The sequence below is a fragment of the Impatiens glandulifera genome, chromosome 1 (assembly GCF_907164915.1).
Source record: "Impatiens glandulifera chromosome 1, dImpGla2.1, whole genome shotgun sequence".
Taxonomy (NCBI): Eukaryota; Viridiplantae; Streptophyta; class Magnoliopsida; order Ericales; family Balsaminaceae; genus Impatiens; species Impatiens glandulifera.
The window spans coordinates 79,974,660-79,995,316 of NC_061862.1; the positions used below are offsets into that span (position 1 = coordinate 79,974,660).

At 29.8% G+C, this 20,657-nt stretch overlaps 2 protein-coding genes across 3 annotated transcripts; both read left to right on the forward strand.

Moving 5' to 3' along the window:
* The first annotated feature begins 300 nt into the window (after positions 1-300).
* LOC124919054 (probable protein phosphatase 2C 9) lies at positions 301-3,395 on the forward strand. 2 transcript variants are annotated; one of them, XM_047459184.1, is made up of 6 exons: positions 301-536; positions 615-731; positions 1,084-1,323; positions 1,406-1,682; positions 1,781-1,935; positions 3,009-3,395. In XM_047459184.1, the coding sequence occupies exons 2-6, from the start codon at positions 702-704 to the stop codon at positions 3,147-3,149; spliced, it is 843 nt and encodes a 280-aa protein (XP_047315140.1). In that variant the 5' UTR covers positions 301-536; positions 615-701; the 3' UTR covers positions 3,150-3,395. The 2 variants fall into 2 exon arrangements, with proteins under 2 accessions (XP_047315140.1, XP_047315139.1); XM_047459183.1 differs by having other exon boundaries at positions 631-731.
* A 1,241-nt stretch (positions 3,396-4,636) lies between these two features.
* LOC124921786 lies at positions 4,637-6,446 on the forward strand. The gene is made up of 3 exons (XM_047462489.1): positions 4,637-5,229; positions 5,314-5,645; positions 5,943-6,446. The coding sequence occupies exons 1-3, from the start codon at positions 4,799-4,801 to the stop codon at positions 6,305-6,307; spliced, it is 1,128 nt and encodes a 375-aa protein (XP_047318445.1). The 5' UTR covers positions 4,637-4,798; the 3' UTR covers positions 6,308-6,446.
* Positions 6,447-20,657: the final 14,211 nt, after the last annotated feature.

A 20,657-nucleotide genomic window follows, 5' to 3' on the forward strand; every position in this document is an offset into this window, starting at 1 on the left:
TATAAATTTTGAAAATCTTGTATCCTACCATATTAATAAATTTTCCCTAATAAAGATTTTCAAATTATCTAAGAAAAATTGACTAAATCCACTTTTATATTTTAAATGTTTTATTCTACGGGTATTATTATATTATTATATATATTGTAAAGAATAAATTTAAAATAAAGATTTTGGGATGAGAGCAATGAATGAATGAAACAAACAAACAGAGCTTTGACCCGCTGGCTGTAAACAGATGACCCGAAATAATTGAGAAGAAAGTCAATGGATAGCCACCTCTTTCTTTTCTTCCAAAACGGATTCACAATTCTCCATCCTCGAAAAAGACTTCGAATCCTTCCTTCCTTCCTTTATCATCTCCTTCATCTTCATCTCCTATCTTCTTCACACAGCATACCCACCTCTCTTTCTCTGTTATTTCAACTATTAATAAAGGGTCTGTTACATCTCTTGTTTTCTGCTCAAGGGTTTTGATCGTTTATTAGTTCCCAAGTTTTGTTTAGACTGGTTGATCGGCCGACGGAAGTGAAGAGGTGATTGATTGATTGATTCCATCCATAGTTTTTATTATAAATAAAGGATCTTTTGACAAATCGGATCATTTCATTCAGTTGCTCAACTCTACAGGTTTCTTGAGATTTCAAGGTCATATTTTTATGCTAATTTATTCATACCCAGACTGAATACTAGCTGAATCTATGGATAATCTGTGTTGTTTCAGTTCTCAGGTGATTATTCAGTTCCCTCTTCCTTATCTGTTTAATTTGTTTCCCCTTTTCTAATATATATTGTTTGTTCATTATCATGCTCTATTAATGGAATATTCACATCATGATCCATTAGATTTTAAGATGAATTCTGTATTTTGATTGGTTGGTTTGAAAGAGAAGATATGATGATACTTGTTTGATGTCAGGTTTAGCTTTTTAGGGTTTCAGTTTGAAATTCCATGTTAACCTAGATGCATAGAGTTCATTACTTCAATTATTTGTCCATTCAATTCATTCTTTTTAGAATTGAAAATAGAATATCTGTAAATAGAATTGAAATGAGTAATCCATCCTTTGATTTTTTCTGTAGAGTTCTGGAGGAAAGTCATCGCAATGCTCCGGTAAAGGGAGAAGTAGTCGTGGTTCTGTCAAATACGGTTACAGTTTAATGAAAGGAAAAGCAAGCCATCCTATGGAGGATTTTCATGTTTCAAAATTTGTTACACTTAACGGACATGAGGTTGGTCTTTTCGCAATCTACGACGGCCATTTAGGCGATACGGTTCCTGCCTATTTGCAGAAAAATTTGTTTTCCAACATCCTAGAAGAGGTAAAGCTGTCAATATAATTGTTATAATGTCCATTTTCCATGCTAAATAGAATTGAAATTCAATACTATAATCAAAATTCAGGAGGATTTCTGGGGTGATCCAAACAGAGCCTTTGGAAAAGCGTACGAAAAGACAGATCAAGCAATTCTATCGCACAAACCCGATTTGGGGAGAGGTGGATCGACTGCAGTCAATGCTATTCTTATAGATGGTCGAAAACTTTGGGTGGCAAATGTCGGAGATTCGAGAGCGGTCTTATCAAGACGAGGACAAGCAATTCAGTTGAGCGTAGAGCACGATCCCAATGCAGAACGAAACAGCATTGAAGACAGAGGAGGATTTGTCTCAAACTTGCCAGGTTTTAATTTGTCTTAGGATGTGAATGTTTTTACAGTCTGAGATCTTTGTCTTTGTCTTTGTTTTGTGGTTTTAATGTACGATGAAAACTTGTTGTAGGAGATGTGCCAAGAGTAAATGGACAGTTAGCTGTTTCTCGGGCTTTTGGGGACAAGAATCTCAAAACGCACTTACGATCAGATCCCGATGTTACAACTGCTGACATCGATGTCGAGATAGATCTCCTTATCCTGGCTAGCGATGGCTTATGGAAGGTAAAGAAAAAATCTTCTTTCTTCCTTTTCTTTTTAAGAAAATAAATTTTATTTTGTTAAATTAGTAATAAAAACCCAATATTTAGCTTTCTCAACTTACAATGAAAACTTGTTTTGCTTCTTCAACATAGGTTTGACATGTTTTGTTTACTGAACTTCTAGAAATGTCTCAAATTATTTTCTGTCTTGTTTTCATACGATTATATTAGAAAGAAAAAAATACTTGTCAAAATTGTGATTAAGATAGATAGTTTACAAACTTAACACAAAAAAATTGATGACAACATGTAATTTGAGCCGTTTTTAAAAGTTTAGTAAGTTAAAAGAGCTTTTGATTTGATGTAACATGTAATTTGAGCCATTTTAAAAGTTTAGTAAGCAACAAACTTAATGGATATTGAGGAAGCAAAACGATTTTTGATGCAATGGAAACAAAATGAGCGTCTATACAATAAAAAAACTATTAACTTTAGTTACATCCTATCCTCAGAAGAATTTATATTTACATTTTCACTTCTTCGTTCTTCAAATTATTTCAAATGATCATTTCTCCTTACTGGAATATTAACTCTATCATGAACAATTTTACTAATTTGCTCCGGAATTCACTTTGAATATAAGGAATTCTTGGACCTCTTTCTTCATTGCCTCTATTTTTTGCTCCCAAAGATTATTGTATTCTTTCTCTTTTGAAAAACGATAGTAATTTTTCATTATAATGAAACAAAGTGAATAGTCTTCTCTCGCCTCAGGTCCTTGTAGTTTTAGTGACTTTGTTGGCATCAATACCCCATTCTTGACAAAGAATGCAATTGCTGAAGGGATTGACAACCTTTCTCAACGAGTGCAATTTCGGTTGTTTTAATGTCATTTCAATCTTAGAATAGTACATTTCGTTCCTTTCTTTCATAAAACAACATTAGAGTAGAAGAAGGTACTTGTCTTTGTCTTCTTGTTCATAAATCTCTAATTGCAAACCAGTTGTTGGGGGAAAATTATTGTACCATAAACCTTTTTTTATATCTTAAATTTTACCCATTTGATGAATTGATTCGATCCAATTCTTCTCGCAGGTTATGTCGAATCAAGATGCGGTTGATATTGCTAAGAAGATAAAGGATCCACAGAAGGCTAGCAAGCAGCTGGTAGCGGAGGCGTTGAATAGAGAGAGTAAAGACGACATGTCGTGCATTGTTATTCGTTTTGGATATTGAAAAAGGATTATTTCTTCAACAAATCATCTCGATTGTGTAATATAGAAATTTATGGGCGGTTTGTAATTGCTTGATTTATTTGATATTTTAGTTTTATGATTTTTTTTTTTTGTTATGGTTGAAATTATTATTATCTTGCATGTGAAAAGAGCTGCCTGCGGCTGCGTGACAATAGAATTGGATTTTGTAATAATGAATTTGTTTGTATATGATTAAACTGGGAATTAATAGTATTTGTGTTGAAAAAATCTCATTTTGTAATGGTTAATTTCATCATTCTCAATTTATCATAATAATGAGTACATTTTCCTTTTCAAGTTTTCTTATGGGAATGTGAAATCAGATTGAAAATTTATGGGTATATTTGATTAAGTTTAAATGTTTAACTTATTTATTTTTAATAATATTTAATAATTAATACAAAATATATTTTTAATTTTTTTTATTATTATTAATAATATACACTCCTTAATTGTATATTAATAACCCTTAACATATTTTATTTAAAAAAATTATTAACTTAATTTTAAATATTAATAAATTATGTAAATCAAAAAATAATTTATTTTAAAATAAATTATATAAATATATTAGTTTTTATTAATATATAATTAAAATAAATAAATAAATTATTAGAAAAGAAAATCCTTATTAACAATATATATATATATATATATAATCCAAATGGAGTGGATATTCATTTTTAAAAGTTCAGCTTCATATAAATATTTTATTATTTAAAAAAATATTACATCTAAAAATTTGTTTGATGTATTTTTTTTATATTTTGTTTGAAATGTAAAATCTTATGTTATTAATAAATTATCTAATAATAAAAAATCAGTTTATATAAATTTTAAATTATATTAAATTAATTAATTTTTTAAAACACAGAAGGATAGAAGTATGAATTGGATATGGACTTAAATAAATATAATAAATTTATTAATATATATTTAATTTAAAAAAAATTAAATATTATTTTATCTAAATTAATATGTTAAAAAAAATTACTCAAACCCAACTCAGAGTATTAAGACGCTTTAGAAATACTTCAAAAGGTTTGAAGTTAGAAATTGGAATATGTGTTTAGATTACGTTTGTTATGAACATGGAACTAAGTATAATATAGTGTAGTTGAGTATGTAATTATTCATGTTTTATTATTATATATATATAATTAATTAATATTTTAAAAAATAATATTGAGATTAAAATTTATAAAGTTGAAAAAATAAATTAATAAAAAAATTGTATATTAATTAAAATTAGTGTAACAAATTCTTACCTTAAATTCATCTTATAAGTTTTGAATCAAACTAAAGCTTTTTTTTTACTTTTTATTGGAAAAACATACAAACATTGTGTTCTTTCTTCCCTAACAAACAAATTTGCAGATTTTGCAGAACAAAAATTTGACCTTCCAACCACTCCTTACTTTCATTCATGGCAATCCAAAAGTTTGGAGAGATAGAGATGAAATGATGAGAGAGAAAAAAAATCAAATAAAATAAGTGTATGGAGATGAATATTTCCAAATGACTTACCACCACAAAAATGCATAGATAATTGATATACATACTTGAACTCATCTTCATCTTCTTCTTCTTCTTCTTCTTCCCCAAGAAAGAAAGAAAGAGATCAGATCAATGGGGAGCTCGCCGACCACCATAGGTCCTCTGTTACTAAGAAACATAATCACATCCATCTTCATCTTCATCGACAGATACCTTCTTCCATTAACAACAAAGTTTAAGTTTCTTCACATCCTTCGTTCCCTCTTCATCTCATCCTTCCTTTTCTTCCTCCGTCTCCTTCCTTCTCTTTTTCCTTGCCTAGACCCTTCATCTTCATCTTCATCCTCTTCCCAAACCCATCTCGATTATCCTCCACCAATCCCACCGCCTGAAACCACCGACCTCAATTCCGGCATCGCCAGAGCACTAACTCAACTATTAGCGATTGTCAGCAATCTACCCGTTAACTCAAGAAAATACGAAGTCGTCAGGTCTTTAACCGATAGGTTATTGGATGAGAATCTACAGGTAGGGTCTGAAGCTCTTCGTCAAGTCAACTGCAGGTAAGTAATTAAATGAAGAACATCTTAATTAATTTTTAGTGTTAAGAAAAACAACTGGAAGTGAATTTTCTTTAAACTTGGCAGTGTCTTGTCAATGGCGTTCACCAGAACTCTTAGATTACTTGATGCAGCGGTTTGGGGCGAAGTAGGAGAAGCCGGGGAGGACTATTGGAGTTTAAACCGTGTTATGAAGTCGGTTAAACAATATGGAGCGAAGTTAATCAATGAGGAACAAGATCGGTTTAATGCTTCCTCGGCTGAGAAAGTGGCGGCAGAATTGCTTTGGCTAGCGGAGAGAATGGCTGCTTGTGGTTGTGTACAGAAAGCTGTGAGTAATTGGGGTTCGGCTACTCGTCTTGCTCGAATGGCTCTTTCTGTTCAACCTCGACTTCAAGGATCTCTTGTTAAGATATCTGGTACGTAAGTTATATAATTGATTTATAAACTCTAAATTTCAATATAAAAGGGCGGATCTATGTACAAGTTTATTCGTCTATAGTCCGGGTAGTTCAAACTATCTTGTAGGGAAATAACAATAACAATGAAAATTGCCGTCGTTATTGATAGTTTTCTGTCGTTAAAAACAGTAAACTAGGTATATTTGGTTTGTTTGCTTGATATTATTATTATATATTCTGGTTCGGATAAGTTTTATGAAAACATTTTAGTCCGAGAATATTTTAAATCCTAACTTTGCCCTTTTGAATATATAGCTTTCTTGTTTAAGCAAGTGAAAGATATGAAGGGGATAGACGAAGATAAGAAGGAGAAATTGAATGAAAGTAAGATGAAGATGTTGATGTCATGGTTGCCATTACTGTGTCGAGCAAGTAATGGTACAGATGCTCCGATTCTGAGTGTGAATGAAAGAATGGAGGTGGAGAGATCTTTGGAAGAGACGATTGAGAAATTGGAAGGAGAAGATGAACAAGAGAAGGTTCTTTCTCTTTGGCTTCATTATTTTACTCATTGTCCTTCTTCAGATTGGCCGGATCTTTACTCTTGTTATATTCGTTGGTGCCATGCATCCCGTAATTCACTCGTTGTTGTACCAGCTGCCACCGCCGCCGCAATATGATGAAAATCAAATATTTATTATCAATGTTTAATTTCTAAGTCTATTTATTATAATACTCTTACTAAATGTAATTGTGATATTATGTTATTTAAACATTATTATCAATACTTTGTTAATAATTGAAATGGGGTTTATATTATTTAGGAGGTTGGAATAGAGTTAATAACGACGGTCATTTTATTTTTTATATATATAAAAAAAAAAACTTTAGTTTATTTTAATTTTAAAAAAGTTTCTTTAGCTTATTTTTAAAATCGTTTAAATTAGGGATAGTAATTTGGGTCAATTTCATGTTGATGGATGAGTTCGAGTTGACAGGTTAAACGATACTAACTTGAACTTGATTTGGGTCAAAATTTCTAACATAAAATCTGACCCGTTTATTTGTGATTGAACCGAACATAACTCGTTTGACCTGATTTATCTAACTCAACTCGAACCAAACCCGATACAATTAATTCAGATATCTCTATTTCAAATTAAAATAACACCGATAAAAATAATTAAATTACAAATCCGTTTATAAAAAATTTTACAAAAGAAAATGAGTGAGTTAATAGGAAAGAATAACACAAAACTCAACAAAAGAAACTTGTAAATGGGTTATCGAGTCTACTTTGGGTCATTTCAGGTCGACCCGATTTTGACATGTTTATTACTTAGGTTAAATAGGTCGACCTTATTTTAACCCGAACGAAAAAAAATACAGGACCCTAATATAATTTTTCGTGTTCGGTCCGAGTTGTGTTTTCGTGTCAGGTCTAAAATTGTCGACCCTAGTTTAAATGAATCATAAATATTTCAGTATTATTATATAGTGATATATTATTAACATAAATATAACATGCCTATTTAATTTAATTATTATTTTATAAAAATGATATAATTGTATATTATTTTAAGTTTTTTTAAATATTAGAAACTAACATTATGATTTTATTTCAACTAATTAAAACGTTATAAATGAAAATCAAAATTATAAATTTTGTCATTTAAGGTATGTTAATGGGTCTTAGTGGATTATATATTATAATCTAGTTGTGTATGCCTTAATACATATTTATTTGAATATAAAATAAATTTTTTATTATTGAATTAAAGAAATTATTAAGATTATGATATAAACTAGAGTTAAGTTAAGATTAGAGAAGAAGACATAATGGTTCGCTCGAAAAAACGAAGTCGAAGTCGATCAGATAGAACTGATAGAAACTGCATAATAAATGTGAGAAAGATAAATGAATTAAGCTCTTATAATAAAACTTTAAATTCACAGATAATCCACAACAATTAGTTACAAATTATTTTGATTAGTTCTTACGGTGCTAAAATAAAAGAGGAATTAGTTCAGGGGCTACCACAAAAAAACATAACTAAAATAAATTAAAACTGAAACAAATAAATGAAATTTCATCCAATTGATATTGCTCCATCGTTTCTGTCCAATCATCTCTCTTATTTACACTTAATAATAATATCTTCTCCATTGAAAATTCAAAGTAACGACGAATTCATTTCAAATTTCTACTTCGTGTTGATTTCAAACAGACCTTCTAATAAAATATCATTTCAAATAGGCCATTTAATAAAAAAAAAATCACTAGCAATTGAAAAATTACCAAAAAAAATCTTCAATCTCTAAATTGATAGCCAAGATGAATTGTCTTTAATGGTTTGTGCGATTTGAAATTAGTCAAATCTCATGTAGTACATAGTTACATTCCTCACGTATTCTCGCGGTAGAAGATAAGAGTTTTTTATGATACATTTGATCCTTGCACTATTTTAAGAAAAAAAACATTTTAGATGTCATTTATACTAGCCATATTAGAGAACCTCTTGACTTAATTTCATCCCGTAAAAAATAAAAAGGGATGAAGAACCAAAAATAGAGTTATCTAGTATATAACTTTTAATTATTGGTCCGTACAGATTTTAGATCGATCCGTTTGCGGACGAACCGATAAAATTGACTTTAGAGTCTCTAGTTTAGTTTACTTCTGAATTAAACTAAAAAAAACAAAGTATTCATTTTAAGGGTTCAATGCTCGGTTATGAATGAAAAAGGGTCATCAACGCTATGTCTCACACGCCTATTATAACGGACAGTCCTTACTCCTAAATAATTAGATATTTGATTTTTGAATAATTGTTAATACTTGCATTTTGAGTTCAGAACTCTTTTGCTCTTTGAAAAGATCGAAACTTGTGTCTAAAAGGGCTAACTCTACTCCACAACAAGGGAAAGACGAGCTATTGTTTCTGCAATGATTGGTTGAATATCTATGTATGTCTGCCTTTGCCTTTACTTTACGTTGGGCCTTCTTGATGGTAGAGAAAGGAAACTATCTGAGAAAGCTTTATGGAAACGACTCAAGTGATAGGTGAATTGCTCAGGAGGAGTCTAGCTAAACGGAAGGTTCGATGTAATTGAATTTTTTTTTACTGTCTTTCCGGATAAATAGAGTTCTTTCTTGCTTTCAGTTACGGGGGAACATTGATTTTGTGTACTTCTAAGGTTCTTTGACTTTTTCCTTAAAGAAATTGTCTCCATTGTCAAATCATCTTCAACGTCTATATTAACTTCAGCTCTCTCTTCTTTTAGCTCTTCTACATTTGCACATTTTTTATTCTTAGTATTTTCAAGATGATCTTTTACTCTTTTTTGTCTTAATCGGATGTTTTATGACATACTTCAACTTGTTCAACAATACCAGCAATATAATGTTTTCATTTTATGAACACCTCTTTTAATAAGTTTCTTACATAATTTACAAGTGATCCAATCCCGTTTCTCTTTGGAATATAACACCCCATAATCTCAAACAATATCATTAGATTTTCTCTTCAATTACACTTGAACCGCTATTTGTTTAACTTTTTCCTCCATTCAAATAATCCAATATTAATCATTTAGATAAAAAGGCTAAATAGGTCAATAATTCTACTTATCTCTATAAATATTATTCACGATAAATAATTACTAAATAACATAATATAAATAAGTAAAAGCTGAAAAAATAAGTTATATAAGAAAATTAATAAATAAATACCAATGTTATTAGTTAGATGACGGAAAGAAAATGTAGATGACCAAATGTGGTGAATGAGAATCAAATAGAAGGAGAAGCAACTAGATAAGAAATTAGAAATGAAGTGGAAGATAAAGATTCATTTTAAATAAACAGTGAATAAGTGGAAGGTAAAGAGTTTTTTTATTAAATATATATATATTAATATTAAAAATTAATTAATTAATAATAATAAATAATTAATTGTCCGCCTCATGTATAGGTGAGGCGGTGTAGGACCCGCCTACCGCTTAGGCGGCTGCCTCGACCGCCATTTAGAGCACTGACTCGAGTCAATCAAGATGATCGACCTAGCATAGAAAGTTAACTCACACACCTTTCGAATGACAATAGTCCTGAGGCGTCATTCAATGTTTAGAGGACCTTCTAGGTCGATACAAGTGGACCCATCCCCCATATTCGAGATTTAGAAGCCAAATAAGGATAGACTCTACTTCAAAAGTTAATAACTTTAGTTCTAATTTCCATTCATTGGGAATGATCTACCATTGGAAAGTTATGGATGTCAACTTTTGATTCATACCAAGTAAAGCTCATGGCTTGACCCATAATTCATTTTGAGGCCATCACCGTTTAATCAAAGATTTCCAAATTCACAAGCCCTCTCGTTAGAATTGTGAAACACACAACTCGTAGCTGGGATCATTCATTTCCAACAGATATAGGCTCAACCTGGGGCATGGCTTGAACAGTTCGAAAGAACTCAACAAAGTCGTGATTTGCAAAAAGAAATTGAAATCATGCAAGGGTGAAGCGGAAATTTCAAAAATTACTTGGGCCCTAGTTGATGAAATTATTTGAATCACAAATGAAAAATGTAGGCCTCTACCGTGGCTCTCCGGCACACTCGACTACAACTCGGCCCAGCCATCAAGTGAGGCCTAATTGACTCGCCAATTGATTTAACTCATTTTTGCCTAAAATGACCAACACATCCTTCTAACTTCCTATATAAACCCTTTTAATCTTCCATAACTACCACAATTATCACATTTGAAACCCTAAGAGCTCTCTCTTAACCTCCTAGCAATAGTCCGAGTAACTATTGTTGAAAACTCCTTGAATGCTTGGAGAAATCTATTTACCAGAGTTCAGAATTCTCCCAAAGCTACTCTTATATTTGTTACTACTTTCTTTGTATCTTTAAGGTAATCTTTTTCTCTCTTATGAATATACTACATACATACGAGATCTTTAAGTTACTCTTATCGTTGAAGTTCAAATTAATGTGTGTAGTTAATCAAGTTATTTATGCTTTGAGTTTTGTTTGAATTTTGTTCATAATGCTAATAATCCAATGAAGGAAATTTTTCATTCCATCGGTATGCTCTCAGGTACATGTAATTGTGATCCATTTGCTAGAATCAAGGGCTCTTTCTATGGAAACCTCCACGAACAATCGTCGTTTTTTTTATGGTTTTTCTGCTTCTAGACGTTTCTCTTTCCACACCTCCGGATATCTGGTGCCAAATTGTCGCCCCTTTCCTTATTTATTTTATGATATAGTTGGCTATCTTTGTGGCATCGATTGTACAAGTTGGTGAAGAGAGTTGGACGAGTAGAAAGAGGTAGAGCGGCTCTATCAACAAAAAAGAAGAGTAGACCCCTACATTCCGGGCATTTTCAAGGACTAGCCTTTTTATTTCTTGTCCTATTAAAAAAAGGTAAAGTACTCTCTTTTAAGAATGTATCTGATTCTATTTTTCTTTCATTAGTTAATCCACATTTTTTCTAAAAATTATTTAAGAAATTTTGTAGTTGAGGTCGTTAGTATAGCTTGTCTTGGCCTGATTGGGGAAGAACCAGTCGCAAGGACAGGAACGTGCGTACTATAGAGCCAGCCTGTAGCTTCAAGCGAAAGAAGTCCGCATACCCACTCTTCTTTCCCCTATCACTAGGGGGGCTCGCCTTTGAAGTGAAGGCTATATTAGATTCATCATGTTGCCCGTCATTAATCCTACAACTATGGTTCTTCCCAAAAAAACCCAATCATGGAGACTAATAAAATAAGACTAGGAACCAAAAACCAGACAAAATAGTAGGTATAAAGCAAATTCCCTAATGTTTCCAAATTAGTCCAACTTCGTACCTTTACGGCATAAACCGTATATCTAATAGAGGTCGTATTTCTGACTTCAACTACCGCTTACCGGGCTTCTTCATTCAGGAGGCTCAATTCGAGCATTAAAAACTATGACTTTGTGTGCTCAAGAACAAAAATAAGACTTCAATACCATGTTAGAATAGAGAGAAATTGTATTAAATTTTTATATTGGATTATAAATATTATGTTTATTATATAGACATTAAATTAGATTTATAAAAAAAATATAATAATATAATGATATTATCATAATATTTGTAATAATATCTTACATATATATTATTTTATATTATAACACGTAGCATTTCCATAGATAATGTATTCTTTGAATGTATTGGATTATACCAATTTTGAATAGCTTCTCTCAACTCCATCCAAGTTAGGGTAATACTTGTATTTCTAGAAAATAAATCAGAGTTAAACCACTTATGTGCTTCTATAATGAGTTTCTCTTTTTGCTAATTTAACCATATTTTTCTGTAAGAGTTTGACTAGATCTAAAATACTTTTCTATTTTGATGATTCATCTTTCAATCAGCACCTTCAAACCGATGAATATAGTATTCGATTTCACCTTGCATCCTATTTTGCAGACTTATTAGGTTGTCTTCCCTTACTACTTCTATTCTGGATATTTTTGCAAAATTTTATTAACCTATATACCCGCCCCTTCTCGACAATAAGTGCAATTGTTCTTCGATTGATTCAACTTTGTTTTTCATCCAATTATGCATCTTGTTTATAGTCTCAATAATATAATTTATGAATGCACACAGTGAGTCGTTTCTCGATTGATGCATGTTATTGACCATCGTGAGGATTGACGACTCTAATACCAATGGATACAAACTAGAGTTAAGATAAGAGAAGAAGACCGAACGACTCACCGGAGAAATTGTTGGAATTTTAAACTAATTCATAAATTCCATTAATGAATGGAAATGAGAATTTGGGTGAATAAAATCCAATGAAATTCAAACGAAATTCACACAAAATTCAAACGTGAATTAAATTGAAATTTGATCCAAATACTTAAATTATTATAATTAATTTGTTAATTAAGTAATTAATATTTAATGGCTCGAAGAACAATTATCAAATTAAATATATTTAATTTTGTTAATTGTCATGATATTATTTCTATCAATTTATTAGAAATTTAGAAAATCATGTAACGTGTAATTTCTAATGAAGAGAAAATGGAAAGGGCAATGAAGAGACAATCAAGATCAGTCGTTGGATCAAAGATTATTGGTTGATTTTATTTTTATAAAAATTTATCTTTTCAACAATATTAAACCCATCATCTCTAATCTCAAACCACTTCATCCTCTTATATTTTCTCACTCTAGAATTCCAAAAGCCCTCTTCTTATTTTGTGAGTGTTCTTCGAGTTCTTTACTCGATATTTTCTGTTGAAACTCGGTGATAGTTCAGGTACATTGATCAAGTTTGATGCGTATTGATTTCAGTACAGAATCACTACTAGATTCGTTATACACTGAGAGACAGCCTTCTACGATAAGCTCTAGCACAAACGGGAGACGATGAAACTATTTTAAGAGAAATGTGCTAGGCACATGCCTCGAATCAACCATTTATTATGTGATATTGTTCTTCATATATTTTATTTATCTGTAACATCATTTTATATATATTCTGTAATTTATTTCAAGACAAGATTTCTAACAATCTTAAAATAGTACGATTGAGTTAAACTATTTAGTATTTTGCTCTATCGAAATTTGTTGTCTTTGATGTTTCAGAAATAAGAGTTGTGATGTTACAAAATAGATGATGAATGTTGCTTGAATAATAAAATCGATTTTAAATCCTTCAAAAGGAGTGGTCAATATTTATTGTTGAATAACACTAAAAGGGTAGTATTGTCACTATCTTCTTTATATATATAATGCTAAGATAATATATATATATATATATATATATATTTGGTATAAGAAATAAATTAAAAAGTTAGCTTTCTATTTTCAAATTTTAATGATGATTAATATTCATTAAAATTAATTATAATTATAATCGAAACATACGGTTTCATTTTAATAAAATGTGATATGGTGTTTGTTAACTAAGGATAAAACAAAATTTAATTATAAATATAAATTGTCTTATATATTATTTTTTTATGATATTAAGATATCGTTTTTAAATGTAATATATTCGTTTGTTGACAAAGTGAAGTGAAAGAAGAGCAATATGTTCTTCTTAATAAATGAAACAAAAGGTCGTAAAAGCTGTATAACAAATAAAGAGCATGTCGGTGTAGTGGTTTGAAGTTCGGATGCAGGTGTGTGGTGTGAAAGGTCCCTAGTTCAAATCTCAATTTTAGCCAATGATTTTTTTTAGAAATTTGATGTGTTATAAAATGACTATAGTCATTTATGTTGGAACCATTTGAATTTCTTGTGTAGAAATTATGAGATAAATAGATAGTCAATGATTTTTTGATAGAAATTAGACTAGTTAAAAATAACTTTGGTCATTATTGATGTTGAAACTATTCTAGTTTCTTGTATAGAAATTATGAGATGAATGGATAGTTAATGATTTGTTGATAGTAATCAGACTAGTTAAAATGTCTTTAGTTATTAATGTTGGAGATGAATGGGATAATCAATGATTTCTTTATAGATATCAGACTCCTTAAAATGACTATATCCATTGATATTGGAAATGAATGAGGTAGTCTATAATTTCTTTATAGAAATTAGAATCCTTAAAATGACTTGAGTCATTCATGTGAAAATCATTCTAATTTCTTGTGTATAAATGATGAGATTAATGGATCGATAACGACTTCTTATAAGAAATATGATTTGTCAAAATGACATTAATCATTATTGTTGACATCATTATAATTTCTTATGTAAAAAATTATGAAATGAATTGGGGATCCTAACGATTTTTTATGTATAAATTTAATTTATCAAAATGATGTTGTCATTAATATTTTAAAACATTTTAATTTCTTCTATAGAAATTGTGCCATATATCATGACAAAAAATGAAGGTCATATGTATAATGAGATTAAATAAGTGTTTGTGTTAGTACTTATTCTAATCATGCATTTAAAAAGACGCGACTATGTTAGTCAAAATTGTCTTCGTAAGAATTGTCTCGGTGAGAATAATCTACTTAGATTTATTTTTAACATGCATAGTCGTTTCACGTCGATTATTGTTCAAAACATGGCAATGTAAGTGCTTCGATTAAGACGTTAAATATATTTGTAGTTATGTTTAATTTGATTATGTTGATAAGTGATTATTAATATAAATCATGGTTATTAGCTAATAATATGATGATTCATGTTCATTCATAATAAGTATGATTATCTAGAAATTTATATACATATATAAATAAAGATTTATTTTCTATCTATTTTATTTTAATAGATAATTTTGAAATTTGCCATAAATTATGTGTTCTTTGATTAACAAAGATTTGTTATATAATATTAAAGGTCGTCTGATTAATTAAGAAACGAATAATTGATGACATGAAAACTTATTTATATAATTAGTTAGTTTTATATTTGATTAAAGATAAATGGTCAATATTATAATTAATTGTAATAAATAATATTCTAATTAATTATAATGTATTTTATAAAGGTATTTTAATGATAAATGAAATTGTATATATATTTGTTTAATAATATATTTATTTGATTATGTTTCTAAGTTATTGACTATATATATTATATACAGTGGTTTAGTATTAATTTTGGTTTAATATAATATATTTAATATACATTGTAAAATTGTTTCATTAAGACTTACTTAATTTGATATTTTTGAAATCAAATAATTACAAGGAAAGTTTTGCTTGATTTGAGAATGATGTGGCAAATGTGCCAATATTACAGAATACAAATGTGCAACCGAAAATAAATGTTTAAGCGACTTCGGTCAAAGATGCATGAAACATTATGGTTTTTTTGTAGAAATCATGTGATATGGTGAATATTTATTTGACTAAGTATTCTAGTTTCTTTTATAGAAATTAAGTGTTGAAATAAATATTTTAATTGATTAAATATTTTAATTTCTTATGTAGAGATTATGCGAAAAATGATTTATATATGAATAAACGTTATAATCTCTTGTATAGAAATTATGTTTTATTCAATTACATATTTATAATATATTTATCTTATTCATTGTATGATAAATATAACAAAAGAAAATTTGTAAAAGAATTGTGTGACAATTTCTTGATTAGAAAACTATTGATTTAAATCATATAAATGTGTGTGATTTAAAAAAGGGGTACCAACACAAATGTGGGAATAAATATTTTTATTGATAATAATACAAAAATAATTGTGTATATTATGATAAATAAAAGATAATTTATTGTTAGAGAAATATGTTCTCTACAAAATATAAAGTTGCGCAACTTTATAAAAAGAAATAAAATAACAAGTAAATGTTTAATTTGTATTTGCTGAGTTGGTACTCAAATCGATATGTTAAATTTGAGGATTTTGAAATCAAGAAACATGTCATATTTTGACATTACTTTCATAAAACTTTGAATAACCAATGTCTTCAAAAGAATTTTATGGAATAAATGAAAAATAAAGTTTATAAAGTCTTGATATGGCTTATAACAAATTTTATAATAATGATATAAAAATTTAATCATACTTTTGTTAAAAAGTGGAAATGACAATTATATATATCGTGAAAACAATGAAAATTGTTTCATATTATTGAAAATTACAACAAAAATGATTAAATTCATTAAGGATGTGAATTGCACTACACTAAATATCATGTTGTTATTAAATGATATATTGATTTTATTGAATAAAGACTTTGCGTCTATATAAATATGTTTACACTTGAAAGTGCAATCTATGTATGGAAATCTTTTAAGAAAATTATGATTAATAGATTAAATGTTATAATCAATAATTTTGAAAAATGTCGGAAAATAAAATATTTTTATGCAAAATATATAATCGTTTACACAAAGGCAAAATAGTTTTAAAACATTTTGTCTACTAGTTAGCCAAGTAAACAATATTTTCATAAGAAAAATATTTGAATGGTAAGCATGTACGAATGACTATGCTTCTTATTAAAAGATATTCCAAGATTATCTAAGAATGTACTAACGAAATTTCTAATTATTGTGATAATAATTTGAAAATTGGATAAGCTTAGAGTCTATGACAAGTCTAGGCATAATGTCATTAAACTATACTCTCTAATAAAGTTATCACATTTGACTATGTTAGTCAAAGATAACATTGTGGATCCACTAATCAAATTATTGAATAGAGAGTTAGTTTGAAGTCTTTTGAGACATTAACCTACTATAAGTTGGTATAAAGGAAAACTGAACTTATGCAGACTAGAGATCCCAAGAACTAAGTTCAATGGGACAACCTAATTGTACTAACTTGGAAATTTATTGTTGAGGATTAATCCTATAACGAATAATATATATTTTGATGAGGATAAACATATCGCTTTTAATGATTTTTTTGTGAGAAAAGAGATCACCTATGTGAGAGAGAAGTGGGGTCGCTTCGAAGGAATTGCACGACTCAATTCTAAACCCTCTCACAGAACTAGGCGCGTGTTCTATGGCCAAAACGGACACAACCATGAGATATTGACATGTATCAGGGAGAATTCTATGTGAAAGTGTGTAATCGTTTACACAAATGGCAGAATAGTTCAAGGACATCGAATTTACTAATAAGCTATTAAAGTTATATACTTTCATAAGGAAATATTCAAAGGGTTACCCCTACCTATCCTATGTAGAATTCAATTATTGAACCTTTCATTGGGTTAATCTTTCAATTTCCATTAATGTGGGGGATTGTTGAAATTTTAAGTTAATTCATAAATTCTATTAATGAATGGAAATAAGAATTTGGGTAAATAAAATCAAATAAAATTCAAACAAAATTCACACGAAATTCAAACGTGAATTAAAGTGAAATTTGATCTAAATAATTAAATTGTTATAATTAATTTGTTAATTTTGTAATTAACATTTAATGGCTTGAAAACAATTATCAAATTAAATATATTTAATTTTGTTAATTGTCATTGTAACCTTAATGATATTATTGCTATCAATTTATTAGCAATTTAGAAAATCATGTAATGTGTAATTTCTAATGAAGAGAAAATGCAAAGATCAATGAAGAGGCAATCAAGGTTAGTCGTTGGATCAAAGATTAATGGTTGATTTTATTTTTATGAAATTTTATCTTTTCAACAATATAAAACCCCTCATATTTAATCTCAAACCACTTAATCCTCTTATGTTTTCTCACTCTAGAATTCTAAAAGTCCTCTTCTTATTTTGTGAGTGTTCTTCGAGTTCTTTGCTCGATATTTTTCGTTGAAACTCGATGATAGTTCAGGTATATTGATCAAGTTCGATGAGTAGTGATTTCAGTGCAGAATCACTACTAGATTCGTTGTACCTTGGGACATAGTCATCTGCGATAAGCTCCAGCACAAACGGGAGACGATGAAACTGTTTTAAGGGAAATGTGCTACGTACATGCCTCAAATCAACCATTTATTCAGTGATATTGTTTTTCATATATTTTATTTATTTCATTTATTTGTAACATCAATTTATATATATTTTCTATAATTAAGACAAAATTTCTAACATAAATAAATTCAATTTGAGAGAAATTATAAAGAGAAATGAGACGAGGCTCTTATAAATAAAAGAAAAATGATAAACTCAATGAAGGATCAACGAAATAATATATATATATATATATAATATTCGGTATAAAACTTCTCCGGCTTCATTTATTTCTCTCTCTGAAACTTCTCCGGCTTCATTTATTTCTCTCTTTGAAACCTCCCCGGCCAAAATTCTAAACCCCAAACCCCAGCCCGTGGTATTGTTTTTACAGATCTAGTTATTTAGTTTTTGCAGATCTAGTTATTTAGGGTTTATGGAACCCCAATCCATGGTATCGTTTTTACAAATCTAGTTATTTACAGTTTATGGATTTATTTCAGTTCATTTTTATGTGATAACGAACTGTTTTATCTTTCAGGAAACCAGCACTGAAGCACCGAACCTGAACAATACAGTAGATAAAGCACCGAACCTGAACAAATCCCCCTTGTTAAACCCGAAAGGTACCCGATTGTGTATAAAAAAATATACATTTTATGGTATATTTCGACGTCCCAAAATGTCCCAAAATCATCATTTCAGGACTAAAAAATAGAATTTCGGGGGAAATTTTCTATAATATCCCAAAATGGGTGGTTTCGGGACCTGAAAAGGTGGTTTTAGGACCTAAAAGGTTAGTTTCGGGACACAATATGATGGTTTCTTGTCCCGAAACAGTGGTTTCATGACGTATTTCTTATAGTTACACTTATTTTTTGCAGTGAAATTTCTAGTGTTGGAATGACATTTTCCTCCGAAAAACAACTTTTTCAATTCTACACATCATATGCCCACTTAACTAGATTTGGCATTATAAAGTTAGGGAGCAAAAATGTAGGTGGTAAGAGGAAATATTTCAGCATTGGTTGTGTCGTGAGTTGTATGAAAGAATCGAAGGCCAAAAATAAATTTCATCAGCCTAGACCAATAACGAAGACAGATTGTAAAGCAAATATTAATGTTATGGTTCGGAATGAAGGGGAATATGTGATGTTAATCCATAAGAGGATACGTCATGTTAGATCCTATAAAGTAATAGACAGAAATGTAAAGAGAAGATTGGATACAAACAATGAAGCTAAAATAATTGTGGCCAAAACATTTCAATCCCTTATAGTGGAAACTGGAGGGTATGAAAACATGTCTTTTGATAAGAGAACATGTAGAAATTACGTTACATAAGCACGAAAGTTGAGGTTCGTGAGTGGGGAATGTTGAAGCACTCGCTAATTATTTTTTAAGAATGCAAACCAGGAACTCAAACTTCTTCTACCTTATTGATTTGGACGAGGAATCCCGAATTAAAAACGTGTTTTGGGCAAATAGTAGGTGCAAGGCTGCCTTTAAAGATTTTCACGATGTTATCTCTTTCGATACAACATATTTGACAAATCTCTATGACATGTATTTTGCTCCGTTTGTCGGGGTTAATCATCATGGTCAATCCATTTTACTTGGATGTGGCTTATTGTCAAGTGAATATTCAAATTCTTTCACTTGGTTGTTTAGAACTTGGTTGGAATGTATGGATGATCAACCTTCAAATGCCATAATCACAGACCAATGTCAATCTAGGGCGATTGCAATTGAGAAGGTATTTCCTAAAACTCGTCATCGTTTTTGTTTGTGGCATATAATGAAGAAACTTCTTATAAAACTTGGAAGGCATACTGAATACCATCTAATAAAGAAGAGGCTGAAAAATATAGTATACAACTCCATAAATATTCAACAATGCAAAGACGATTGGATTAGACTAATAGAAGATTATCAGCTGGAAGATAATGTCTGGTTGAAATCTTTATTTTTGGAAAGATCTAAATGAATACTTGTTTATGTGAAAAGAAAATTTTGGGTCGGGATGTCAACATCTCAACGGAGTGAAAGTATGAATGTCTTCTTTGATAACTACGTGCATTCCAAAACATCCCTCAAACAATTCGTCGAGTAACATGATAGGGCTCTGTTGAGAAATATTGATAGAGAAAAGAAATTGAATTTTTAAACGTTTAATTCTTTGATACCAACTGCCAATGGATTTGCCTTTGAAAGGCAATACCAAACCTTCTACACTTCAGATATATTTAGGTTGGTTCAAGAAGAAGTTAGAGGGTTGATGTTATACGATATCTCAGTCATTGAAGAGGAATGGACAACTTGTATATTTAGAGTTGAGGAAATCATTTGGGGGGTTAGGAGAACATGTAAGAGATTTTCTTACAAAGTGTATTATATCGAAATTGACTACAATGTTAAATGTCAATGTCGATTGTTTGAGTTCAGATGTATTTTGTGTAGGTATATCATGGATGTGTTGAAAAAAATGAGGGTGAATGAGGTACCAATGTGTTATATAATGGACCGTTGGTGTAAATATATTAAGCGTGGGTATCAAACTATCACCAACATTTATGATTCAGATATGTTTGTGGAAGAAAAAAACGTCATAATAGTCTAACT

Excerpts from the sequence above, each read along its gene's own strand:
- LOC124919054 (XM_047459184.1), top strand. The coding sequence starts at position 702 with ATGGATAATCTGTGTTGTTTCAGTTCTCAG. Across the intron at positions 1,324-1,405 it reads TTTCCAACATCCTAGAAGAG|GAGGATTTCTGGGGTGATCC; the intron begins GTAAAGCTGTCA and ends ATCAAAATTCAG. Across the intron at positions 1,936-3,008 it reads CTAGCGATGGCTTATGGAAG|GTTATGTCGAATCAAGATGC; the intron begins GTAAAGAAAAAA and ends TTCTTCTCGCAG.
- LOC124921786 (XM_047462489.1), top strand. The coding sequence starts at position 4,799 with ATGGGGAGCTCGCCGACCACCATAGGTCCTCTGTTACTAAGAAACATA. Across the intron at positions 5,230-5,313 it reads CTTCGTCAAGTCAACTGCAG|TGTCTTGTCAATGGCGTTCA; the intron begins GTAAGTAATTAA and ends TAAACTTGGCAG. Across the intron at positions 5,646-5,942 it reads ATCTCTTGTTAAGATATCTG|CTTTCTTGTTTAAGCAAGTG; the intron begins GTACGTAAGTTA and ends TTGAATATATAG.